The 26,699-nt window shown below is 37.2% G+C and overlaps 1 protein-coding gene and 1 long non-coding RNA gene across 14 annotated transcripts in view; one reads left to right on the top strand and one right to left on the bottom strand.

Moving 5' to 3' along the window:
• Positions 1–26,699, bottom strand: part of CEP170 (centrosomal protein 170) — an 81,166-nt gene that overhangs the window by 47,411 nt on the left and 7,056 nt on the right. For all 12 annotated transcript variants that reach the window (XM_015857627.2, XM_015857631.2, XM_015857632.2 and 9 more), the window contains exons 2-7: positions 13,048–13,193; positions 8,493–8,582; positions 5,061–5,139; positions 4,434–4,492; positions 4,166–4,328; positions 2,377–2,511 (exon numbers count right to left, since the gene is read on the bottom strand). In XM_015857627.2, coding sequence (XP_015713113.1) covers positions 2,377–2,511; positions 4,166–4,328; positions 4,434–4,492; positions 5,061–5,139; positions 8,493–8,582; positions 13,048–13,152 — 631 coding nt within the window. In that variant the 5' untranslated portion in view covers positions 13,153–13,193. The remainder of the gene's footprint in view (positions 1–2,376; positions 2,512–4,165; positions 4,329–4,433; positions 4,493–5,060; positions 5,140–8,492; positions 8,583–13,047; positions 13,194–26,699) is intronic.
• Positions 13,190–24,890, top strand: LOC107311261. Of its 2 annotated transcripts, XR_001553965.2 has the most exons (6): positions 13,190–13,415; positions 14,272–14,471; positions 14,860–14,999; positions 15,118–15,287; positions 23,221–23,298; positions 24,020–24,890. It is a non-coding gene; the product is annotated as an uncharacterized LOC107311261 (long non-coding RNA). The 2 variants fall into 2 exon arrangements; XR_001553964.2 differs by lacking the exons at positions 23,221–23,298; positions 24,020–24,890 and adding an exon at positions 19,044–19,308.

Genomic DNA, 26,699 nt, shown 5'->3' with positions numbered 1-26,699 from the left:
TTCTCACTTTTCCAGGAAATAAGAATACAACAAACGGACAGAATAATAATTACCTACCCAGGAACTTGTCACTAGCATGTAACTTTAACAGATGCAGTATAAATAAAATAGTCATACTGTAGGTATCTTAGCAGCAATTGATTTTAATTGGGGCCAGCAGAGTCATGGATCACTAAATAAAATTAACAAGCATGTAAGAAAAAAAACAAAAAGGCTTTATCTTCTTGAGCTTTTGCAGGCTTTCCTGATATTTGCAAAGAACTTCCACTAGTGAGCTCTCGTTGAGGTAGGAAGACAGTAACAGTGAAATAAACCTATTAAATTGAGACTGTAGAGACTAATTGTCTATAGTTGGCTTAGCAGAAACAAACCTCCCATTTGCATCTCCTCATTAAACCTTACCCCATCTGTTATAATTCATGCCTTCTTTTCTATTCAAGAAATAATCATGTACCAAATCATTAAAGCTTGAAACAGGTTATTCATAGGATTAATTTGTTAAAATGATATCAGGCTTCAGAACTTGAGATATCGAAGAAAGTTTCAAAACTCACATAAGTGAATTCATCTTCAGTGAATTCTTGCAGTTTATAATATGACTTTTATAATATGAAACAAAATTGTGCCTTAAGGCCCTAAAGAAAATGGATAACTGTATCCATTTTGAAGAGTTTTTATTAAAAGAATAATTAATACAGCTACTGTCTGGAGACCAAGGAGGCAAATACCAGCAACCCCTTCGCAAAATGTCTTGATAAATAAGTAAAACATATGCCACGTCTATGAAAAAAATAACTTTAAAAAAAAGGAAAAAAAAGAGAAACTACTAAAGAGAACCTGGAGTTTTGTGTCATAGCTTGTTAATGGTATGGCACTGAAATCACAGACTTCAGGATGTTAGTTTTTAATAAGTCTATATTTAAGAGGAGTAAATAACATGCATGATTTTATATTAAAATAACATCATTGGATAAATTCAAGGCTTGTAGTTAAATCATAGTTTTTTTATATTTGCTTACTAGATGTATGGTCAAAGAAACAAAATCACAAAAAACCATAGACTTCACACTCCCCATTTTGGTATACAGAGAGCAAGGCACAGGTTTCATAGCCAGTGGTACCAATAGCATGACTTGAAGGCAAGGACTTATTTGTAACCGATGTCAAACATACTTCCCCTTTTTTTTGTTGTTCAAGGAGGAACAACATCTGACAGTCTTAGTATCTCATTATTGTTATTATTGCCAGTGGGAAAAGAAAAAGAAATGTATTCCCTGAGAACGCTTAGGAGTGTTTGAAGAACACCTTCCTAGACAAGATTTCTACCAAACGTTACAGAGTCAGAGATTACTAATATGGGCTATTAAACCCGTACTTAAAAAGCCTTCACCACTGGAGTACCAAATAGCACCTCACAGCATCCATGGTAGAGAAAACCTTTTTACAAACACACACACAAACAGAAAGTTTGCAGTAGTGCATTATGACACAGTTGTTTCAAGAAAACTTTCACTACAATAAATTATTTCACCTGGTTTCTTTTCTATTAGTCCAAATTGTAAGCGGCTTACTGTCTGCATCTTTAGAACTTTAGACTAACAAAACACAGCTTTCTAAAAGCTATGGTGAAAAAAAACAACAAAGTAATTAATTTTACTACAGCAATGTGTTAGTTTTGTTTGATTTCCTCATGTTTAGAGTTCATTTCAATTCCTCCTTATTAGAGGAACGTTTACTCTATTTATATGTCTGATGATAGATTTAGGGGTCTAATTATAGACACTGAGATCTACATTTTGGCAACACATGCTGCACACAGACAACCTGATAATTTAAAAAAAGTCTGTATTATAATGAAATAAAACTTCATCAACTTAAATTTAGACTATGCAAATATCTACCGCATAAAATACGAGATGCAATCCCTGCCAATGCAGCATTACTAAACCAGAGGACAGAGAGCACAAACCACTGTATATAGCCAAGACTCAAACACAAAAATAAAACAGCACATTTTCAGAAGTGATTTCCTCAAAACATCCCACTGCTGTCTCTAACTTTATTCATAAGAAATGACAGATTGACTAAACGGATAAATAAGAAACAGTAGGTCAGGTAACATTTTCTAGATTCACTGTCAAAATTTGTACTGGACACCAGAGAACTGACAGACGCCTGAAATGCGTCTCTGGAAATTTCTAGTTTCTTGCATAATTATTTTTTTAAGGTAAATTTTATTAAGCTTTCATCTATGCAAACTATCTGTCAAACTTCCAAAAATAACGTTGTTTAGATCTCTAGTTGACAACACATGAAAATCAACTAAACAGCAAAAGCTCCCCAAAGAATGAAAAAAGAGAGAGAAAAGATATTTACCCGAAGCTGTTGTTTCCTGCATTTTCTCTTCACGTTTGCTATCTGGTTTATAACCACCTTTTTCATCAGCTTCATCCTCACCCCACCAGGCTGGCTGTCCATACAGAGGAGTACCACGAGGCATGGTAGAAAGATCTATTAAAATAGTACAAAACCGAGGAAATTGCTTTTTTGTTTAGTTGTGTTATTTAGGTTCAAGCAACAAAAAAAAAAAGAGTGATTTATTGGGATCATTTCTCCTGGAAGCTGAAGTGCATTGGTTGCATGCATTTGCCTAAATACAAAACTGACTTAGAGACTGGATAAGTGATCTGAGTTCTAAATATAAAAGCTTACTAAGGACTTGATCAAAACTTTTGGCACAAACACGTCTGCAAAGGCAGCTGACATCTCGTATTGTTGCCCTGATATATCTGCAAACACTATTTTCTGCATTCAGTTTGAAGTCGTCACTACAGCAGTGCATTCCTAAAAGCTGTTCACTGCTATTCCTATGAGAAGCCTGTCACTTTTACCCACATTGACCTTTTGCTGAAATCTGAACTCAGCACATGAAAAACTGATCAAAATTTTGCAGCACTGCCAGGGTTCCATATTGCTGACAGAGAGCACAGCGTTGGAAGTTATTAAGTATAAAACATTAGTGAGCACAATTATTTTTAAAACAGGCCATAGTTAAAATGCTGTACAATAAAGGAGAAAGTATTTATTATACAAAATGCATACACAAGATTAAACACCTTTAAATTTAGAGGTTTAATTTAAAAAGAAGTACTGATAAAATTACAATTTATGTCTTCACAATAACTTATTGGACTGGCTTTGATCTGACCTCCCCGCCTGAGAGTTTATTCACCATGCAGAGATTTTAGTTCTGAGGTTAATTTAAAATGTCTATTATTAAAGATTGTGACCTGTTTAAATGTAGCTTACTTGGTACCTATTAGTTTGCCTGTCATCAATGTTTAATTCTGCATTTTTCTTCAGTGCTTTATTCAAAGCAATTAAATAGATTCAATATAAATTTCATAGTCATGCCAAAATAATTCAGCATGATTTAAAGATATTAAGCAATTTTAATTATTTGAAAACAGGCTTACATTTCAGTTAATACTGAATTGTCCTCAAAAGCTTGATGAGAACAGCTTTGCAAACATACAACAACAGTTAGGGAATAAATCCCCTAAAAGCTTATCAGCTGTAGTCCAATTAACTTCTATTGTTATTGTTGAAACGGTCAAGAGACAAAGGAAGTTCAAGTGAAAAAAGTTCACCATACTACATAATGAAAACTTAAGTGGCTAAAAAAACAACATTAAATCAGAATACTGTTGGTAACAGAAATACAAAACCCAGGTAATGCTGCTTAAAATTTTGTTTTAGCTGTTTTCTTAACATGTAGATCCATGATAAAGGCAGAAATTCTATTCTGAAAGTTACTAATAACTCTAATTTCTTCTCCAAAAGGGCGAAAATGCAATGGAACAGGTTGCACAGGGAAGTGGTACAATCATTGATCCTGGAAGAAATGTGAAGACTTGGCAGTGAGGAACACAGTTAGTGGGCATAGTTGGGATCTGTTGGCATCTGTTGGCAGTTGTACTAGATAATCTTAAAGGTCTTTTCCAACATTAAAGACTATAATTCTAAGCTATAATTCATCTAAAATTTAACACATGATTTAAAAATGAAACAAAACATCCATGAGTGTAAGTTCACAGACACCCTAGTGAAGCGAACAAACGTCTCTTCCAAGTTTGCATGTTTCTACAGCAAACATGCACCTTACCTACGGATTTCTCTTCAGATTTCAGTGATTCAGTAGTCTTGTGGTGCACTTCAGATGTAGAGTCTGCTTCTTTGGACTCTGAACTTTTGGAGCTGGTTTGCTTTGATCCTTCTGTCTCGGAAGATTTCTGGGATAACTGGAGTTGGCTTGAAAATTTCTCATGCTATGTGACATAAAGTAAATAAATAAATTTGAAAGAATGAAAAAAAAAATCTTTTATCAATATATGACAATGACAGAGCAACAGCTAGGCACAATCCATTGTTACCTTAAGTGCTTCTTCAGGGACTTTCAACTCTCCTCTGACAACAGTAAAAGTATTAGTATGTGGGAAATGCTAAGGAAAACACACAGCTTACAAGAGGATTTCCTACAAAGGCAAAAGATCTGCAGCCTGTTCTGCCATTCCAACAGTAAGAACTGTTCTACACATTTATCACTGTTAGGACTAGCATGTACAGTAACACTTGTAAAAGAAAATGCACAACACAATTACTTATTACTTATATATAGACCATTGAATAGATAATTTTATATCGTAACACTGTTCTTTTTTCTTCCCATACAGTTGAAGACAGCCTATTTTCCTCAAAGTATTGCTTCTCTGCAAGACACAAGTGACACACAAAAGTGGTTTAATGAGAGACGCATAAAGGTTTGAAACAGTAATTGGAAATCAAGGTCTCTTTTAGTGAGAAACAATGAGATGTACTTCATCAATATTTCATGGTACAGTATTCTGCAATTTTCTCTTAATATGGGCATTTCTGTTGTAAAGAGAGATATTTAAAGTTCTCAGATACAATGAGAACCCTTCATTTAATGCAATCATACTTTCCTCGTGAGAAGTGTGTAACAGGTCACCAAGCTTTTTTTTTTTTTATGACAAGGATATCATATCCAAATCTCAGTTTATCTTCTATCTTCAGGGTGATGTACGTCTGTTCTGGAATCCTTGAGTCATTCACAAATGTCTGTAGAAATAAATGAGGACAGAAAGAGATGCTGTAAACTGAAAAAAAGCCAACCTAACAGAACAAAACAAGCTACCCAACAAACAAACACTAGACTAATTTTATAAGAAAGAAGTTTTCAGCACTGCAAGTTTTTCCACTATTGATTCACTGGGGAACATGACTTCAGATTAGCACTTATCATTGTTTTTCTTGTAGCTTTCTTTTTCGTTCTCAATTAGAGTTCAGAATTGATTTATCATCAACTTTGTGCAACACCTTTCAGTATTTCATGTTGGATATGCAAATTCTGAGGTAGTTTTAAAGTTATCTAATTTGTCAAAAGACTTCAAGGAAAACAAATATGGACCAAATCACTGCATCCAAATTATCTCCAAGAAGCAGTGGTAAAGAACTCATCTGTTGTGACACCTGAACAACAGCAGGCATAACAATATTTGTAACATCATTACATCAGCTAGCAGCAAAGCAGGGTGAAGTCCACAGTCTTGACAATATCTTTTGAAAGTTCACTTGTTGTACCAAACCAGCACCTTGCAGGAGGCTGCAGGCACCGCAAATTCAAACTTGAAAAAAAATCTACAATATCTACGTGTTTTTAAGAAGTGGAGCAGCTGAAGTCTGCCACTTTTAAAGCACTTTGAAGCTACGAGTGCACACAAGAAATAAATCTTTAATAAGTAAGTCAAGTATCTGAGTCTTAAAACACTTGTTTTGTTCATTTAAATAAACCCAGTACGAGATGAAGCCTCTAAAAACAGAGGATTACCTTCCTGTAAATAATACAGGTGTCCTCTGTTTTATTTTAATTTTCTAAATAAATAGTAATTTAATTTTCTTTGATTTTTTCTACTAATGCACACCATAGTCATACAACTATTTTCTATGATGTAAGTAACTTCTCTAAGAAATAAGGACTAAGAATTACTCTGTAGTGAGCCTAAAACTTAAAAGCAATATTTAAAGCATATTTATTCTAACTGAACATTATGAGAGCCCAGACATGCAAAGAATATCCTCAACACAGCCTGAATTTCAGTACTGATTTAGAAACAGAAAACCATAATTTCCACAAGGATGCTGAAGAATAAGACAGAAGTGCAATGCTTGCACATTTGGCCACAGAATAGGCTCTCTGTTATATTCTTCACTAGAAGCACAAAATTAAGTTGTCACACTTCGACAATGACTGGGTAAAGGAAGTGTCTGAAGAACATGGATCCTCAAAAGCCTGACAGAACTCCAGATGTTTCACTCAGCCTGGTGCAGAAATGAGTACCCTTAAGTAAGTAAAGGTGGCAGCTGAAAGCATTAGTTACAATGTTAAAAAAGGCAGATTTTGGAACATCTTATTTGTGTTACAGTAACAAGGAAGCTTATATAGAGATGAAAAACTCTTCACAGAATTCAGCTCTCTTTTTCTGCAGGAAGTCATCACTGCCAAAACAAGTCAAACTTTAATGCTACAGCAAAAGGAAGCTTTCTCATTAATTTACTGCAGATATGACTAGATTTAGTAGCTCACTCCCTGATCCCAACAACAGATACTATTTTCCAAAGGTGGCTTCAAAACAGCCTTCACACACAGAAATAAGCTGAATTATGCAACGATTCATATTCAGATGAAAATTCAGATGCAATTCGGTTACAGAAAGCTAACTGTCTAACATTTTAAATTAGAAACAAAACCAAAAGATAAGTGGTCTGAAAGTATCAGCTAGAAATCTGGGATTTTGTTTTACTTCCATCTCTACACACTCTCCTCCCCAGTTTATTCTTTGTCATTTTGAATGTCATTCAAAGCCATTTGTCACTGCCTAATATTCACAGCAAATGGTATAGCAGGATGAAAAGAACAATTGCCTTGTTATTAGTTTATTGCAGGGTACGGAGGCATTGCATATATTGTTCCGCCACACAATTTTGCTGAAGTATTCTGTTGTATAAAGGAAATATAGGTTTTTGCATCTGAAACCAGACAGGCAGAAGTATGTAAGAAAAAACACAACTAGAAACAGATAGTAAGGAAAACACTGTGAAGACAACGAGCAAGGGGCATGCTTCTAAGATTTAATATTCGCAGAACTATGGGAAGAAAGTTTCCTTGATGTCTCTGGATAAACAGCCATACAGTAACTGGCAGCTCCAACATGAGAATGAATCAGATCAAGTGAAGTAAATAACTAAAAGCTCTTTATCAGAAGTGAAGAGAGGAGAAAAAGGAAGGACCATTAACACACATGCAAGTCTTTTTTTAAAACTAAACTCAAGTTCTGTGAGAAGATGATGAAAATAAAGCACGCCTATTGATTACAAGAGTAATAAAATTTGGGAATAAAATCCAAGAGCTTCGACAAAAAATTACTATGAGCTGAATTCATTTTGATCATTTCCCTGAAACAGTGTGTTGACTTTCAAAATAAAAAAGTATATTAAATATTTAAGGAGCGAAGTTCTCATTTGCATGTAGCTATTCAAAGGATATTCAAAGACTTCAGAGGTTACACTGCTTTCAGATGGAGTTGAGGCTCTGACTCTTTGGAAGGCTGAGGCACCTGCAAACATCTTAAGGTCTATGTCTTAAAACACAAAAAAAACTAATAAAGGCAGTCTGAGAATTTATCTTGAAAAGCACTTCAAGACCAAACATCAATTTAAAAAACAAAAAAATCAATGCTAAGAGACATTTCTCCTCATAGTTTTTCAAACTTTAGTAATATTTACTGAAATTAATATTTAGCAAGCTCCTAATATAGAATAAGCGTCAGAGACAATCTCACATTCATGACATAGACAGAGAAAATACCAACCACAACTACCACCTATAAAGAGCTCCAAGAAATATTTAAAGGGCTACAAAAAGTGACACAAAGGATACTGAGAAAGAACATGCAAATATAAACTATGGTAAACAAGCTTACATGCAACACAGCTATTGTACACCTACAATCTGTTTTCACATATAGAGTCCAGTAAAATTCCTATCTTAATGAGAAAAAGATAGTAAGGAATACCATGAAATAGAAACCTATTTCTTACAGAAAATTTCTAGAGATTAAAATACCCTTTTTTAAATAAAAAAACAAAAACACATAATTTAACATTTTTTGTTTCTCCATTTCCAATATACAGAAGAGTAAAATATACCTTTGTATTCTACCGAATTTTTTCTATTGCCAAAGCTTTTTCACTAAAGGGCTTCATTTCAGTCCTTTAATTGAAGCTCCACAAAACAACCTTTATTTTTCAGACGTTTTCCCCTTTTTAAAACTTACATGAAGAAGATGTAAATTAATGCTTGTTCATTCACTGTCTCCTTGTTTAGAAAAAAAAGGTTCCCATTGTTAACTTACCCCATTCAAGCTACCTAAATCCTTCACCGAGTGTTCATCTGTAGAAGCTTCATAGTTAAGTATAGCATGTTGCTTGTCCACACTTCGAGACTAAAATAACAAGAAAAATATTGAAAAAATAAATATTAAAAAAATATTTCAAAAACGGATCAAGACATAACTATTTCTTAAAGTAATGCAGTTATGTCATTATCATGCATTTCTTCAAACTGTATACAAAATAATCAATCTCCAGTAACTTGATGTCTAACCACATCCAAATCTGACTCTGAGTACTCACAGCATTATCACAAAATTCAGAATAATTATTTTCTTAATATTTTTTCAAACATGATTCTAAGTTACATCCAGCCATATCTTATCCAAAAAAAAAAAAAAAAAAATTATTTTTCTTTTCCCCACACTATAACTGATGTTTACTTTTACATCATCAATTTCACCTTTATTTCTCTTTTGCTCTCTTTCTCCCTGTAACTACATGCTTATAACAAAACATGATTATAGTTCTCTGGTATGGCTGTTCTCTCTAAAACGAACAGTTTCCTGTCATACATTTCTAAACCCTTCATTATGTTGTCTGGGATTGTTACTGTAGTATACAAACATTCATTTTTTTCCTACTTGATCTTAATTTTATGAAGAAATTATCTATAACCTCTTCATTAAATGTCTGAGTGGTTCCTGAGTTCCTATTCTCATTGCCTCTGATTTATTTCTTTAATTCTTTTTCTCCCTTTATAAGTATTTCAGCATTTTTTTAATTATTATTTTTTAAATGAAACTTGCTTCCAAATGTGAACCATTAATTATGAACAAACATTGCTGCTATTTTCTCTGAGAACACTATCTCCCTAAGACCCAAATCCCCACACTTACATAGCACTGAGAAAGACCTACGGGCTCATTCCTGTACTAGCACCTGAACTCTGCTATTTTTAAGGATACCAGGTTAGAGAAGATTAGCCAGATCAAGACAACAGGCCATGCAATCATAGCATCTAAGGAAATGCTTTCACCAAACTTTTAACAATTATTTTATTCAATTATCTATTACATTATTAACCGATTATTAGATTATCTTTACATGTCACTGCATACCTCAGAATCATAGAACGGTTTGGGTCAGAATGGGCCCCAAGAATCATCAAGTTCCAATTCTCCTGCCACATGCATGGCCAACCAACTTCCAGATCTGGTACTAGACCAGGTTGCCCATGGCCCCATCCAACCTACAAGAACCTCCAGGGATGGAGCATCCACAGCCTTTACGGGGAGGCTGTTCCAGTACCTCAACACTCTCTCTGTAAAGAACTTCCCCAATGCCCTATCTAAATTGTCCCTCCTTGAGCTTTAAACCATTCCTCCCTGTCCTATCACTGATTATCCTTATAAAGAGTTGATTCTCCTCCATTTTATAGTCTCTTTTTAAATACTTGGTATGCTTCAATGAGATCTTGCAGCCCTCACTTTTCTGGGCTGAACAAGCCCATCTCCCTCAGCCTGTCTTTACAGAGGAGGTTCTACAGCCTTCTGATCACCTTCATGGCCCCCACTGGACCCGCTCCAACAGCTCCAACAGCTCCGCATCTGTCTTGTACTAAGGGCCCCCGGACCTGGACGCAGAACTCCAGTACTCATGAGGGCAGAGTAGAGAGTGACAATCACCTCCCTGTCCCTGCTGGCCACCCCTCTTCTGACAGAGCCCAGAATCCATTGGACTTCTGAGCTGGAAGAGCACACTGCTGGCTCATGTTCAGTTTTTCATCCACCAGGATCCCCAGGTCCTTCTCCACAGGGCTATTCTCAAGTTCTTCTCCCAGTCTGTATACATATTTGGGATTAGTCTGTTCCAAGTGCAAAACCATGCACACAGGGCCACCTTCCCAGTTTGTTTTAGAATATTTACAAAATATATTATGAAGTTAGGAGTTAAAAGTTTTCTGAGAGAAGTAAACCTATATTCCCAGACATGAAAAAAAAAAAAAACCTACTGGACAAATAGTGGCTAGGCATAGATTTGAGGTCTAAATCCATAAAACACAAAACAGCATTAAAATGCTCTCTAATAGGACTACTGTAACATGCTTTCTGACAAGAGAGTATGAATAAAAACACTAAATGCCACTTTCTTTATCATGCATTGTCCACATGCTTTGCAGTAAAAGAACAACCAACTTGTCTGAAGTGGAATGGAAGGTCCTACACAAAGAGCTATACATACAGAACAAGAACACATTATCAGCTTCTCCTTTGGTGGGTTCCTCCCCCCTTCAACAATACTTGGTGTCACATTCATGCTGGCATGTAGACCTAACAGCAGGCTACACAGAACATTCTTGAAAATCACAGGGCTTCTTGATTCTTTTTACTACTTCTAAAGTCAACAACAGACAATAACATCCATGAATGACTGGATTCTATTCAAAATCCTCATCCAGCAGGCAGCTGCTTTTGGAGGTGTTGATGACTGAAGTTTTGTAACAAAATAATAAATGCTCAAGTAATAAGCTTTACTCTAAAGACTAATCAGCCACAGACAGGACCATTAAAACTACACTATTTACTAATGAGAAAACTGCGAACCATAACACACATAGACATATACATATAGCATGAGGAATATGAAGGTATAAAATCATGTCAGACAGAATTAATTTTGTTAAACAAGGTATTTGGCTCCATGAATGAAAGGTGGATTAACTGAGAGTTAGGTGAGGTTTGCTTAAGTGAGAATGGTGAGGCACTGGAACAGGTTGTCCAGAGAGACTGTGGATGCCCCCTCGCTCGAAGCATTCAATGCCAGGCTGGATGGGGCTTTGAGCAACCTGGTCTATGGGGAAGCTATGGGGAAGTGTCCCTACGTACAGCAGGGGATTGGAACTAGATGATCTTAAAAGTTCATTCCAACCCAAACCATTCCATCATCCTACCAACAGAGAATTCTTAGTCTTTCTTACTTGGATAAAATGATTTGCTGCAGTATACAATATATAAAGCACATCTCCAAATCAGTTTTTTGAATGAGAGCTTGAGTGGATTTAAGGCTGGCCTACTACTACTGTGACCTGCAGTCAGCCAATCCAAGTGAATATTAAAAGGCTAAGAAGTGTGAAAAAGAGCATATTGAAGTAGAGATGGTAATATTAGGAATGATAGATAAAGAAAAAGCACTTAACAAAAAGACTAAATGCTGAGAAATCTCTATCTTTAAGAAATTCATTCCACCTTGTCTAGCACCTAGGAATGAAATCTGCATCTCTAATATCAGACTGACCGAAAAAAATTACATTCAAAATAATAAAATTATTGTAGTAATTATGATTTAACTTAATTAACATTAGCAGAAAACACACACGCATGGATTTTAATAGAAAGTTTGTAACTAACCAGCCATATTCTACTAAGTTGCAATTCTGCTATTTTGCCTGGCATGAAAAATTGCATGGATTAACCTGTAAATAATATTTACTGTTGGAAGGGGGAAGTGAGAATCAAGTTTCCATAATTGCCTAACCAACACAAATCATTTGAAGCATGTTACTACCTTTAAACTGTTAAATCTTTTACATTTTTCCGACTTGTGAACAACAACAAAGAAAAGTGTGGTTATATAAGGTGTAAAAATACCATCTCACAACCCACCTCAAAAAAGCCAACTTTGCTCTCAGTTTAATGACCTAAACCTAAATGACTTTGTACTGAAATTACAGTCTCGGTAATACACATTATTAAACAGGATCCCAACTTATCTATTAATGGCTCCATACACAATTCCTGACCACAAAGAATTCAAAAGTAACTATGTTACTGCAAGGTAGAGATCACTGAGAATATGGAAGTTTAATCATCATAAGAGTTCTACAGTAATCAAGGACTTCCCCAAAATATCTGCATTCGTCATTAAAAACTACATACACTGGAAAGCGGCTCAGAGGACTACAGCTTTGATAAAGAAGAGAGCGTGCCGTATGGCTGCATGGCAATATAGTTCCACATCTCCTCTAAGAGCTCCCAAAGTGACTCATGAGTTGAGGAAGCTACTGAAGTATTCAACTATTCTGACAGACTTGTATTTTTACAGTTGAACCGGAATCGTTACTGAGATTGAGTCATTCAAATTCCTTAGAGATACAGGAAATAGCTTTGCTACTGATTTCATTGCCTTTGTACAAGATCAGGACATGGAGATAGAGTTGCATCAAATCATGTGATTAAATTAGATTACAAGAAAAAAAGAAAAACCCTTTTCAAAAGCATCCGGTGCACACAGCATTATCACATATTAAGGGTGCAGTTTATTTTTCACTCATCATACTGCAAAATTTCTTCAGCCTTCTATTTTTGCATTCAGCATATTTCTATAAAGGAAATATGAACCTCTACACTTTGACAGTAAGTGTATGATTGATGGCAATATATTCTAACTTTTTGCACGAACACAACAGATTAATCAAAACTATCACCCCTCCCAACATCTGGCAAATCTCATTTTCATGCACAGTATTAAACTGATTCAAGATTTGAGCAGCTGCACATGGGAAGCTGATGCAATTACCTGTAACATCAGCTCACAGTCATCTCTTCCAACAAAAATCATTTCTCGTGGCAGCCGATGGCGGGTGCCTCCACTGCTCACCAAAAACCAGGCTGTTAAGCTCATTTTCTGCTTAGCTGATAAATCCTTGGCAAAGCTACGTCATCCTGCAGTGAGACAGAAAGAAAGAGGAACACAGAAAGTCATTTTGATTATTTTTAGCTACAGCTCCTACTCTGCAAACATCGCAAGAAGAATACATAAAGCCTCTGAAAATACAGCATCTCTCAATAGCAGACACTGATGCCAGCAACTGGAGGAAGTGACAGGCTACAGGCTTCCATAGTCCTGATGCTCTGCTTCATGCAATGAGGCAAACTCGATCAGAGGTAAGCTTCTTCAAAATAAATGAGCATTGGGCTAATGCCAGTCATACATCAAGCTGTCAGAAAGCTTTTAACATTTAACCACTTAGTCTTGAGGTAATTGCCACATAAATGGTTTGCTATCACAATCAATAAATAGCATAGCAAACACAAGAAACAGCAACGTGTATGTGTGGTTTGCATATTTTGCAGTGAAAAAGAACTACTTCAGATTTATTCTATTTTAAGCTTAAGTTCTTCACACCGCACCCAATTTTTCATCCTATTTACTGTTAGATGCTCTTGGGAAAAAATTATGGTTGATACTTAGGACAGACCTTAAGAGTTCCAAATCTCTCCTTAAGAAACAGTAGGCCAGAGCAATCATATCATTCATTCATTACCTAAGGAATACAGAAAGCAAACAAGTCTGCATTCCTTCTCAGTACCAAATAGCTGGTACCTCTGTTGTTTTAGTTACGTCATTAAGTGAAATCGAGCCGAGCAACAGTACTCTAAGCAGACATACACTTATAGCAGATTTGAGCATAATCTTCCTTCTAACAAGGATGCTGAGAGGTTCTCAAAACCAGGCAAATGTGTAAGCACTGAATAACCAACACTGCTCCACTAGGCAAACTGTGATCAAGGAGACACCATAAATCACAAAGGCACATAAAGAACAAGAAAAGTCAAAATTGCATCTAAAAGTGGCACAGCAGGCTGCAGTTAAGTCTGCAACTTGCTATGGAAGTGCTGAAATGAACCAGTGAAACTGTGAAACCAATTAAACAAAATGGAATCCAAATGAAAAAACACAGAAAGAGGGTTTATTGTTTTAAAGATTTATTTCATTAAAAGGATATACTGGTATTTGCAGGAGTGTGTTCTCATATACACAACACCTAGGTGGGATTACCTTCTAACAGCTGTATTATAACAGATTCTTCAGATGAAGCAAATGCTTAATTCACGCTCAGTGGAAGAAATGGTGAACCATCTACATTATACTTTTCAACAACAAGTTGTGTCTACAGGAATAACATCCCCAAAGCATATTTAAACATATCTAAGTCCCCTGTAAGTATATTAATAATTTCAACAGTTTATTCAGCTGCCCTCAAGGAAATTAAACTTTTTATTTTTAATATAATCTAGTTTAAAACTCAAAGATAAACCAGCTTAATTAAATTATATCTTTGCATTCCTTTTAGAAAGAAAAGGAAGTATTGCAAATTACATGGGTATTGTAAAGCAAGCATACCGGTCAATATCAAAGCTCCTTATTCAGTTCATATTTGACTACCTGTTAAGTCTCCCATCTGTTTATTATAATACCATTTACACCATGTGGTCATCCTAGACTAACTGCAAATTCATACCAAACTTCAAATATTATGCTCTTTATGTGTATACATATGAACATATGTGCTATTTTGAATCTCATACTATACATTTGTTTACACAGACTGTCAAGAAAAGAACTATTTTTACTTCTAAAGCAGACAAGTAGGTCAACAACTACCAAGCTGGAAAGAAATAAGAACCTCAAACCTCCCACAAATGGTAAAGCCTGACAACAAGCACATTAAATGAAGCCATCTGAAAGTAAGTAAATAAAAAAGAAACTATACAGTGTAATCATTGCCACACAGCTTGGCAGCACAGTCGTAGTTAAAAGTCCATCACCATTTCTATCAAAGTTAATATTGTTGTTCTTTTCCAGCAGTGCTCACTGGCTCTGTGACAAATCATCAACCCAGATACATATTTAAGTTTCAAGTATTCATTAGAATAAACTAACGCCTTTGATCAGAAAAGCTTGGCTGAAATTGCACGTGGCAAAAGTGACTGAAATAAGATACAGTAGCAACAGTTATTTAATAGTAGAGCAAAGTAAGTGCACTGAAATTTTTATATGAAATCATGCTTCTCATTAGCTGTAAGAGCTGCTCCGAAAGTAATGCCTCCTACTTTAACATGTTAGCCCATAACATCAGATGTAGATGTTGGTGGTAGAGCAGTAGAAGTATAACCTTCCTACCAACATTCCATTACACACTGCTGCTGTGTGACAGGCAGCAGCAGAGGGGCAGTCTGACACAATGGCATCTAAAGGAAAGAGTTGGGATTTAATTCTACCCTGCAAAAGGCAAAATTGGCACCCACTGACATTCATCAACACTTGCTGCATGTTACTGGAGACCAAACAGCGAACAGGAGAAGAGAGGCAGAGGGTGATGTGTTTCAGCAGTGGTGACAGCAATCGTAAGTCACCTCCACTGAACAAAGTGCAGCATGCAGGCTCTTGTTCGCTGATGGTAAAAACATATAGCTAATGGTAGTGAGCACGCTGAGAAATACTTTTATAGCAGACAATTTGCTCTGTCCAACAGTGTCAGTGCGCTCCTTGTATGCACTGTAAGAGGCATTACTTTTGGAGCAATTGACATAGATAGCATCTGGACAATTACACTGAGGTCTGAAAAGTTCATGAAAGCTTAATGTTTTATATACACTGCTGTATTAAGTATTCTGACTGTAGTGAAAAGATTCTGAACAATAAGAGGGTGAATGATTGCTCACTGTCTGGGAGATACCAAACTGAATTACTGCAGGACAGGTGCAAAATCATTATCAGAAGCAGCTCTTTACTCAAGGCAATTTTAGGTCACAATAATTCTTGCAATGAGACATTAAGGATACTAAAAGGTTACACTGGGTCAATATGCAATAAGCATTCAAGGAAGAGAAAAGTAATTATGCCATTTAAATGCAACGATCCCATTTCTGGCTCAGGAACTGCCTGAGTCAGGAATAGGGCTCTAGGGAGCTGTCACTTGATATCACTGTAGCTAACACGCTCCCTTCCTTACGAAGCCTGTGCTCATGGGGAGCAGGACAGTGGCCTGGATGGACCTGCACTGCTGCAGGACAGATAACCCTTTTAGCTGAGGTACTCACCAAACACATTAGGATTTCTACACCAGCAAAATGAATTTTAAAAACTTTCATAGCCTTTGATACCAGGGTGACATTGGATTGTAACATAATTACTGAGACTGGGACCATCCACAGCAGTGCTTCATTCTACGTAACGTGGATGTCTGTTTCTCACACTTTCATTGCAACTGTGAAATGTTTCCTTGTCTGCAGAATAAATGGCACTTTATGGGCCAGGAATTTCAAAAAGCAATAATCAGCATGTAAGGTACTACACACGGGTCATAAGTCATTTGAAACAGATGCAGCGGCAAAGGAAAATTGGCTACATAAGACTGTAAATATAATTCAGTCCTAACAACTAAAGCCCTACATTACGTAGCCAAGAGATGGGTGTAACCAATCTTGACACGTCCAGAAAAACATTGCCAGGATTATAGTTTTGATACAGCAAAAATCCCTAATAATCTCTCATTTGAGCAATCTACAGGCTACATTTTTGTATCTGCGTGTCACTGAGAACAACCAACACTTTTCCCCAGAAGTGAGATATTTTCCTACAGCGGAACAAAAAGCTAAGTTTAAAATTAAAACTAAGGCTAATATATGCTGAAACTCAGATTTAAGCACCATAGTCTTCCATATTACAATTGAAAATCACATAACCTTAATAGTACACAATTATCCTATTACTGTACGACATATATTTTATATAAATAACAACATGCAAAAAGCTCTGCATCAAGCTGATACACAATATTGACAGAGATGCAATCCCTACGTTGCCCAGTATTTGAACTTTTAAGTTCCTATTTCCAGCTGCTAAAATGATGCTAATATTAAGTCACCTTTGCCATATAACTGACAAAGAAGTACAGTGCAGCATACACAGAATCATAGAATCACCAAGGTTGGAAAAGACCTAAAAGATCATCCAGTCCAACCATTCACCTACTACCAATAGCTCCCACTAAACCACGTCCCTCAACACAACATCCAGTCGTTCCTTGAACACCCGCAAGGTCGCTGACTCCACCACCTCCCTGGGCAGCCCATTCTAGTGCCTGACCACCCTTTCTGAGAAGTAAAGTAAGTACATAGGGTAGTTTCAGGAAAAAAAACAAAAAAAGGCTCAAATGTTTTTGAAACAAGGTAAAAGGAAAATATTTTGTCTTACTGGCATCAAAATAATAATAATAATTGGAAGCAGTACCTCATACATTGGTAATTGAAATGAATTGGTAATGCTCATAAATTGGTAATTGAAATGTGACAGGAGGCCCCAGTATCAGTTTGTAGCTTCTGCTACCTCTCTTGTGCAAATCTATCTAAATGCAGGCAAGAAAAAGGCTTTTGAAAACTTTCCATTTGTATGTTAGTTCAGCAAGCACACAGATGAACTTTCTTGCCATCTGCCTACGTAGAGCCTTAAGTACTGCTTTGTAATGTTGTAGGACCAGTCAGAGCCGGAACCAGCACCCCTTCCTCATTACTCTCTGTTCATCCCTGGCTGGTGGTGGTAGGGCCAGAGAAAGTGAATGCCACAGAATACACCTGAACAGGAGCTAGGCAGACCACAGTGAGGACTCCAGGAAGGAAAACATCAGATGCAAGTCACGACAAGGGAGAAAACAGACTTAAGAGTGCACTGACAGCATTAGCAATGATTGAAAGTGGCCTGAACTTGAAGTCATTTCCAAGTTCACAAAAAAATGCTCCCAGCAAACAATGCCCATCAGAAAAGTGCCTACCATGGCTGCTGAACCAACCGCCTGAGGGAACTAAGAATGCTATTGCCAACAGCTCCGTTTTTGACTGAAACTGTGAAATCTATCCTATACAAAGAAAAAAGCGAACCTAATTCCAACCCTAAGAAGATTTCTGCATCAATATAATTGATACTAAAAGGTAACCTATAAAGGTAGTGAATTGAACTGTAGGAAGATGAATGGAAAATGCCACTATAATATTAAAGCTACTCTGTAAAACACTGCTGTGGGGCAGGATCACAAGTGGTGTTTGATGCACTATCATAATTAACCTACTTACATACATTATAAGAAAATAACCTTTAGCTACATTGCCATGTAATAGTTTAACCAGGATCTCTACCATATTTGTGTTAAAAAAGGAAGCTCAACAATCAGTTCATGATGGCTTTTTCTCCTCATCACTTGATTGTCCTGTGCCTTATTTATTGCATATCACTAAAACCTTCCATGAATTATTAACTTCCCACTGACTTTACCTACCATGCTCATCATCACAGCATGAGAAATTCATTAACACTTACGGCAAAAGCTCCACGACATCTCTGTAAAGGGTACATAATAAAAAGATAGTCTCTCTAGAGTTCCCCATTTAATAATACAGTATCTTAATTCTGGACTATCTGAATTCTAAAAAGCAACAGCACTTCATCTTAAAGCACCTAGTCTGAAACACCACTACAGGTGTTCAAATGGTCTCAATGATTTTCTTTATAACACTGAACAATTCTCTCACAAGTAAGGTTGAAGGGTATGGGTACAGGAGTGTAGAAAATTAAGACCCCCTTTCCAAACTAGAGGTGAATAGCTTATCTCCCATCACATAAACTGTATATAAAAGTTCATACTGTTGGGTAGCTTTTAGATGTTTTATTCATTAAATTAGTTTTGGTGTTTATATAATCCCGCACTTTCATTACTCACATTTCTGTCATATCAGAAAGGGATACTGAGAGCTCCACAAGCAAGAGTCTCTTGGATGAAACTATTCTAACTGATTTCTGCAGTTAGTCCATTCAGCAAACTTGCTAATAAAGAAAAAAAATACAGGTGTGGCTGAAGAACTTTTCACTGGAAATTGGAATTCAATTCAGCTGCAACTGAGGCTACCTAAAGCAGCCCTTTACATAACAGTACTTCGTAGTGTTGCTCCCCAACAATGTTAAACCCATCTAAAATTAAAATATTTTAGGCTAAATTCAAGAGAAAAAAAAATCTGTGGACTTTCTGGGCTCACAGACAGTGTTCTTCAGAAGGGGAAAATAACAAGACTTGCAGCCTTGGATCCTTGCTTGCCAAACAGCACGAGATACTTCCAAAGAAGTGCAGCACAATGAAAAGACACATCTCAAGTAACGCTTGGACCAGTGCATAAAGTTAACAGGCTTTTCACTCTGTCTTGACAATACCCACAGGGGTTAATAAAACTACAGGCTGTAAAAAAAATTAAAAGAAAAAAATGGTTGAAAGTATAAACAAAGTAGCTCATGCTTAAAACTAAGGAAACTCTTCTTCAGTGTCCCACAGCGAAGATGAGCTCACATGCTCACAAACACTGATCAAAAGGACTCCAGATTTTCAACATCTGTTCAACAAGCTGCAATTGCTTCATTACCAAATATTTTGCTGATGGGAAAATTCACCTGAACAGATCCCTCTAGAAACATTCCAATGTTCTATGTATCTATAACCCCGAACAGGAAACTGCTGTTATGATCATAGCTAATAAAATTTCTTTGATTAAAAAAGTATTTTGTTTCATGAAAGTTCTTACACAATTATATCAGTTATACTGATGTAACAGGATGGAACAAGATGGCAAGCATGAAAATCGGTAATGTGGAAGAATACAGGAAAGCCACAGGAAGAAAAATGAAGCATCCATTCAGTTTACCTACCCTGCTAAAATGGGGAATGGGCACACGTTCAGGATGACTGTCCCTATCTGTAATGCTTCACTAAATATAAACAAATAAATGAACTGCAGACCTCGGTCTGTTGGCTTGTCAGATAACCTTTAATAAATGTATGATATAAGGCAGCTGAATAACAGCCATGCGTTTTCATTCTGTTATTGAGGCAGCATATTCCATCTTTGCTCAAAGCTCTGAAAGAGGCTACAATTCCCTGAAGAATCATCAGAAGACCACACTGAAGCCTTATTTTTTCTAAAATCTCTGCCAGCATCCACCTAGAGAGGTGATCATGACTAAATTCTACACAGCAAGGGAACCACAGAGAATGAAGAACCCCTGTTAGCCACTACCCTGCAAAATGTACTTTTCCTCTTTTTCTCTCCTCCCCCCTTCTCTTTTCTTCTTCTTTCCCCCACCCCCCTCCACATAGAAAAGGAGGAAGAAAGAACAAACTAAGCCTATTTAAGCCTCTTTGAATTCAAATCCAGAAAACCTTTTTGGGCCTCTCTTTTCTTTTTAAACAGATAAAGTTTACTTGTAACATCTGCAAGATCTGATTTGCAAGAAGATACTTCCGAAAATAATTTTAATTCTTTTTAATACATACAAGAGAATATAAAATCTGAGCAAGTGTATGCATTTACAAAGCATCAGAAGGTCAGAGTCATCCTCTTTCCCTTTTATCTTTGTATTACTTTTATTAATACGCACGCTGCACACTACAGATTACCCATTGTCTAAGTCCATCTAAAACAAGAGTTAGCATTTCACCAGATCAATAAAGCATCAGCACTGCATTCTTCTGTTTCTCTGGTCATAGTGATGAAGTGCTTTCTGTGATAAAACCCCAGTCTCCCAGGAGGGTCCCGTCTGGTGCCCTAGAGCCAGATTATCACAGGAAATTCCACAGCAGCATTTGCTGGAAGAAACATTTCTTCTCTCATATTTTAATTAGAAAAAGGCACAAGCCTTCTGTTTGGGTATGCTACTAAGGATTGACTGAGACTTTCCTCCTGCATTCAAAGAGTTTGAGATCTCTAACAAAGGCAGGAGAAGAGAAGGCTCAGGGGTGACCACATCCCTCTCGACAAATACAAAAGGAGGTGGCGGTGGAGGTGGGCGCTGGCCTCTTCTCCCATGTAACTAGTGACAGTACTGGTAGGAATGCCTATAAGTAGTACCAGGGAAGGTTCACGCTGGATATCTGGATTTTTTTTTTTTCCTTTGAAAGAGTGGTCAGGTGCTGGAAGGGGCTGCCCAGGGAGGTGGTGGAGTCACTGTCCCTGGAGGTACTCACAAAACATCTATATGGTACTAAGGTACATGGTTTAGTAGGGAAATATTGGTATGTGGATGGTTGGACTGGATGATCTTGGAGGTCTCTTCCAACCACGGTGATTCCACGGTAATGACTTGGAAGACTGCATCCATCCTGTTTTTGATGTGATAAAGAAAAAACAAACAAAATCTTTTCTTTTGCTGTTCTATCAGCATACAACGAAAATTTTACAGAAGGCCTAATTGACAGCTATCAAACATTTGAATGTCGTAGTACACAAAATAACATTCTTTGTATGAAAAAACCATCAGGATGTCAGTAACAAACATAAAGCCTAACGTTAAGACTGTACAAAGTTTAACCAAACTCATGGAGTGAAAATAATCTCCATTCCCATGTAAAGCCCCCTTAGAAAGGGAAGATAAACATTAGAGGAACTATGCAGGCAGTCACGCCTTTTCCTGCTAGAGAAGTCCCTTTTCAAGGGAGTAAGGGGAAGAAAGCCTGGAACATTCAGAAAATACCAAGGGCAAAACCAAACCGAAGTGACGCTGATTTCTAGTAATGCTAGGAGATTGAATTTCATTAGGAGCAATTTAATGAAACAAAGACGATGGCAGCAGTTGAAATAAAGAATTTAGCTGCTTGCAGCAACAACAACAACAAATACTGGGAACCTTCACTGATAATACTGGTCAACATGCTTGTTCTTAAAAGACCATTTAGAAAATTTTGCACAGTGTTGCTACTGTCCATGGCTGGTCTTTCACAACCAACATAAGTCTCTTATGCATATTGTAAAAACAATCAGGGGTACTTGAAGGGAAAAAAATATTTACACTGTAGAATATGAAGGTATCGTCGAAATATTGGATTTCAAATTGTTAAAAGCATACTCGGTGTTAGCCACAAGGATAAAGCCGGTCTCAGACTTCAAAAAGCTCTCTTATTCTAACCTTTGATCTGGAGAATAAGGATATTTTGCATTTATTAAAGCCAACTGCTGGCTAATTTGCATTTCTAATCCTTACAGGCATAAGTAAGAAATGAGTTCTCATGAATTTTCCTCTTTGCAGCATTCCTACACCGAAATGCAATGCTTCTCAAAAGTTGCTTTCAATAAACAGTTAAGATAAAGCATAAATTAAAGACTGCCTCTAAAAGTAGCTTAATTTATAATCAAACAATCAAATGTTCATATTTTGCCCATCATTCTTGTTTCAATTAAGGAAATGTACACAGAAGTATTCTGAAATTTTCTTACATCACCATGACTAAACGAGGCCAGCCATACAGAGAGCAACACAGCCTGCATGCAAATGAAACAAGCTGGTCATAACCAAATTGCCTTTAAGAAAGATTCTTCTAATAAAGCTACAGAAATTCCTCCGCCTCCCCCTCCTCACCGTCCAAATCAGGCTATACTATCAGATTATATTATTGCCAAGATAAATGAACGAGAAAATAGATAATTGTGCACTGTATTCAGGCAGAATGTAATCAAGATGTAGTCAAGCCTTCCTCCCCCATTTCCCACTCTCACTGCCTCCATCGTATGGCATACTCCAAGTTGTTTTGTAGGCTGTGTAAAAAGAGATTTTATTTGCATTGGCTAAGTACAGACCACAGTCCTGACCAGTACTGAGAAAACAAATACCACTTTGCAAAGAAAACTGAACTTCTTAACCTCCCAAGGGTGGTGATTTCACTTTCCCCAAAATTGTGAAATATATGGACTTTATTCCATGTCCCAAGATACTGAATAAGATTAAATTACGCTCAAAGCAATACAAAATTTCTATAATACACAAAATTATTTATCCTGCTGGTATGAAGATAAGCGTATTTTCCAAAGGGAAGAAAAAAGCAAAATGAAAACAAACATATTTAAGTAATTTTAATCTCTATATTTCATTATTCAGTTCCATTTAACCTGACATGACACAAAAGCACAAAGAATATGACAGCAGCGGACATGGAGGACAACCATTGGCATCAAGGTAACTGATCTCCACACCCATTCAACGTATTGCAGTTTCAGGCAATAATACAGAACCACGTTATACACTCAGTTTAGTAACTGAAGTGACACATACAACACAAGCACTTTCACAGCGCATAATCACATAGAAAGAACTGCACCCCAAAACCCAAGGAGTGAGACATTTGCACAATGAATGCCAGTGGTCTGATGATAAATATAACCTATTACAAAGACTTACAAAGCAGCATAAATTACACTTCAGATTTTAAAGCAGCCTGTAATTAGTAGCTAGGAAATGGCTTCCCTGGAGAGGAGCTATTCCACATTTTGCTCGCAGTGCCTGAACACTCCTTTGTTGTATGCAACCAACAAACAGAAATACAGCTATTAGACTTCAGCATAAATCTCAATTCTTTCTTACACTGCCTATTATTTACTAAAAGCAGCCAAACAATTACACGTGAAATTCTCACTGTAAACAAATGCAGTATGTACAGCTTAACATTTCTACACAGGGACTTGATTGAACGCGTGCACTGCCAGCTCTCCTTTGGAGACTACTAGAAAATATTTTCATAAGTATGCTAAAATAAATAACAGCTATTAAATGAACACAAGCGTGTATTTCAATAGACAGAAATCTGGAATTGAAGCAGTTCTGTGGAAGAAAACCTATACACATTTTCCTTTGTAAGTTCAATAATTGGCAACTTTACTTTTGTTGCCTTAAAATAAAGGCCTGGAAGGAAGAGATGTGAAAGGAAAGGCTGAACGGGAAGAGATTGGAACTACACACAGTGCTCCAGGCACAGAACCAAGAGGAAGCAGAACTCTAACCCCATACACAAAAAGGGACTGAGTCACCCCTTCTACCACTATTCCACTGAAGATTTCCGGTATTGTTTGGGGTTTTTGTTTGTTTGTTTGTTTTAATATCCACAATTACTGCAAAAGTCTCATTTTATGTCTCCTACAACAAGAAAGATTAACAAGGAACTTGGTTGCATTCAGCTGCTTTAATAAAAACAACACCACAGAGGTATATTACGCAACAGTGACTACATAACTGCAATAGAGATACAGTGTTCTGGTTTAACAAACATATTTTAAATCATTTATCATCAAACTAAAAGCGGATAAAAGCACAAAAAGTTGATCATCCCACTTCCCCTTTCTTAAGGCTGGAACAATTCACATCCTTTGTTTAAATTCCTCTAGGTTTCCATGGTATAAGAGTCATAGTATTACCACTGGCATCCACAGAACAGCACTCCTGATAACTTAATGAATTACAACATGTAAAATATTGGAGCAAATTAGTATTGCATTTCTGTGTATTTTGCCTTGTCTCTTCCCAGACTTCACCTCTCCTACATTTCCCATTTAGGAGACGGTAAATATTTATTTAGCATATCTTTCATATGCAAGACTACTATTTTCTAATGTTTAATCTAACAATAGCACAGACGGAGTCTTCATTTTGATTTGTCCCCAAAAACATTAAGCAGCAGATTTCTCTCTTCAAGTGAAAAGATTTTTAAACATACAAGGATTTATGTGCTTGTTTTCTTTAAACTATGTTCTCCTTCTGCCACAGTTATTAATTAAAACTCTTATTGAAATCATTAGCAGCCTGAGAAAGCCTGACCTAGGCAGCCACTCCTGCTGTCGATTGCTCCTCCTGCCAGTGAGCTTTCAAGAGCGGGAGGCTGCAAAGCTACAAGGCTCCTACCAGCCTTGGGGGAATGCAGGACTCAGTACTGATCAAAAGAACAAGTTCATCATCCCACTGGTGGAAGCACGGCTATGGGACTGACAGGCAGCGGCTCCTTGAGGCATGTTGGCCACCCCATGCCCACGTGGCTCCTCTGTTCTTGGCCTTCGCAGGCATCTGCCATTCAGTTCATGTTCTCCATAGAACAGTGGTAGTTCCCAACCAAGTGAGCAAGGAAGAGCACATGCGCACATTATCCCAGCACAGCCTGGGATACAGGTCACATCCCTGTAAAAGTGGACACTGCTTCTATGTATCTCTCCATTTTTTCATAATAGGATTGCTTTGCTTTGAATCCCAAGCAAAGTGCTTTCACAGTGTTGCCAGAAATTCAGAAATGTTTTTTTTTTCCCCTTCAGTCCTGGAAGTACTTGCCATGTGCTTACAATTGGAGGGAGGGAGAAACAGAAATGTTCCCTCAATCTGGGCCACAAAAGAGACAGGTTGTGGACAATCCTCAGTCTGCGCACAGATGTTTTTATAAACAGAATGAGCGCACAGTATTGCAAGCTTGAACACACAAGCCTCAAACTGAAGGTGGTTCCACCATGCTATTGAAAGCATTAATAAAAGTCAAGCTCTACAGTTAGGAACACACTCTCTAGATTGTACATGTTGGTACTGACCTACAGGCTTCCACACACAAAAAAGCAGTTGAAATTAAACAATTAACTAAACCACCACAAGAAAACAATTCTCTATTAATACTGTAACTGTAAATACTTAGAAAAAGTATAACTGATGTAGTGCATAAGACCAAATTTCTTCCCTCCTTCTCCAAGCTCCAAGTGGTTTTCATTCAGATGTTTTCCCACACTTAGAGAAAATCTACCTTATTTTCAAACTCCTGCACAAGTCTTGATCTGAAAAGATGAAAAATCCCAAAGCATGTGCTACATTCCCAATTTTTCATGAGATTGGAGCAGTCTGTGCCCAAAATTTTACTGTCTGAAACAGAGAAGTTATTTTTAGCAGTTCAATTACACTTACATAGTTAAAGGTCTAATTATAGTAAGTCTGGAAAGCAGCATAGGATGTAAATTTATAGCATGGCATCTCTTCCTCATTAGCTGCTCATGCATCCATACTTCCACTGCAGCAAATCTCAACCCAGCAAAAGTTACAATGGGAAGCTGGCACAGTTCATATTTAGTTTCCCCTACCATACATTCTTTCTGTGCCCACAGCTTCACTCTGACGATTTATTTTCAACCCCAGTGAGGAAGATTCAACCAAACTGAAATTAACAATTGTGACTCTCATCACACTAATAATATACTGAAGATGCTGCAATTCCACATCAACCCAAACCAGGCTCGCTGCTGTCAGGATCCCAGCCCTCCCACCCCGCCCCAGCCCTGCCTGCTCCCTCTGCCTTGGCTGTGAGATGGCTGTGGCCACGCAGCTGAGCTACTGCAACGTGTTCAGCTGATGACAAACCAACTCCTCCTCACTCCTCCGCTCCCACAAACAGCTGAAGCGTTTCCAGAAGCTAGCACACAAGCCCAGCACCACAGCAAAAAGAATACAGCTGTGCAACCAGGGCTGGGAGAAAAAGGCAGGAGCAGGACAGTCTGCTGTCACCTCTGCTTAGGCTGCTACGAGAACTTGGGCTGGTTGCATCAAACCCACCTGCACCTCAC

Source organism: Coturnix japonica, chromosome 3 (genome assembly GCF_001577835.2).
Source record: "Coturnix japonica isolate 7356 chromosome 3, Coturnix japonica 2.1, whole genome shotgun sequence".
NCBI lineage: Eukaryota > Metazoa > Chordata > Aves > Galliformes > Phasianidae > Coturnix > Coturnix japonica.
This window is presented reverse-complemented; position numbering and strand designations above follow the sequence as displayed.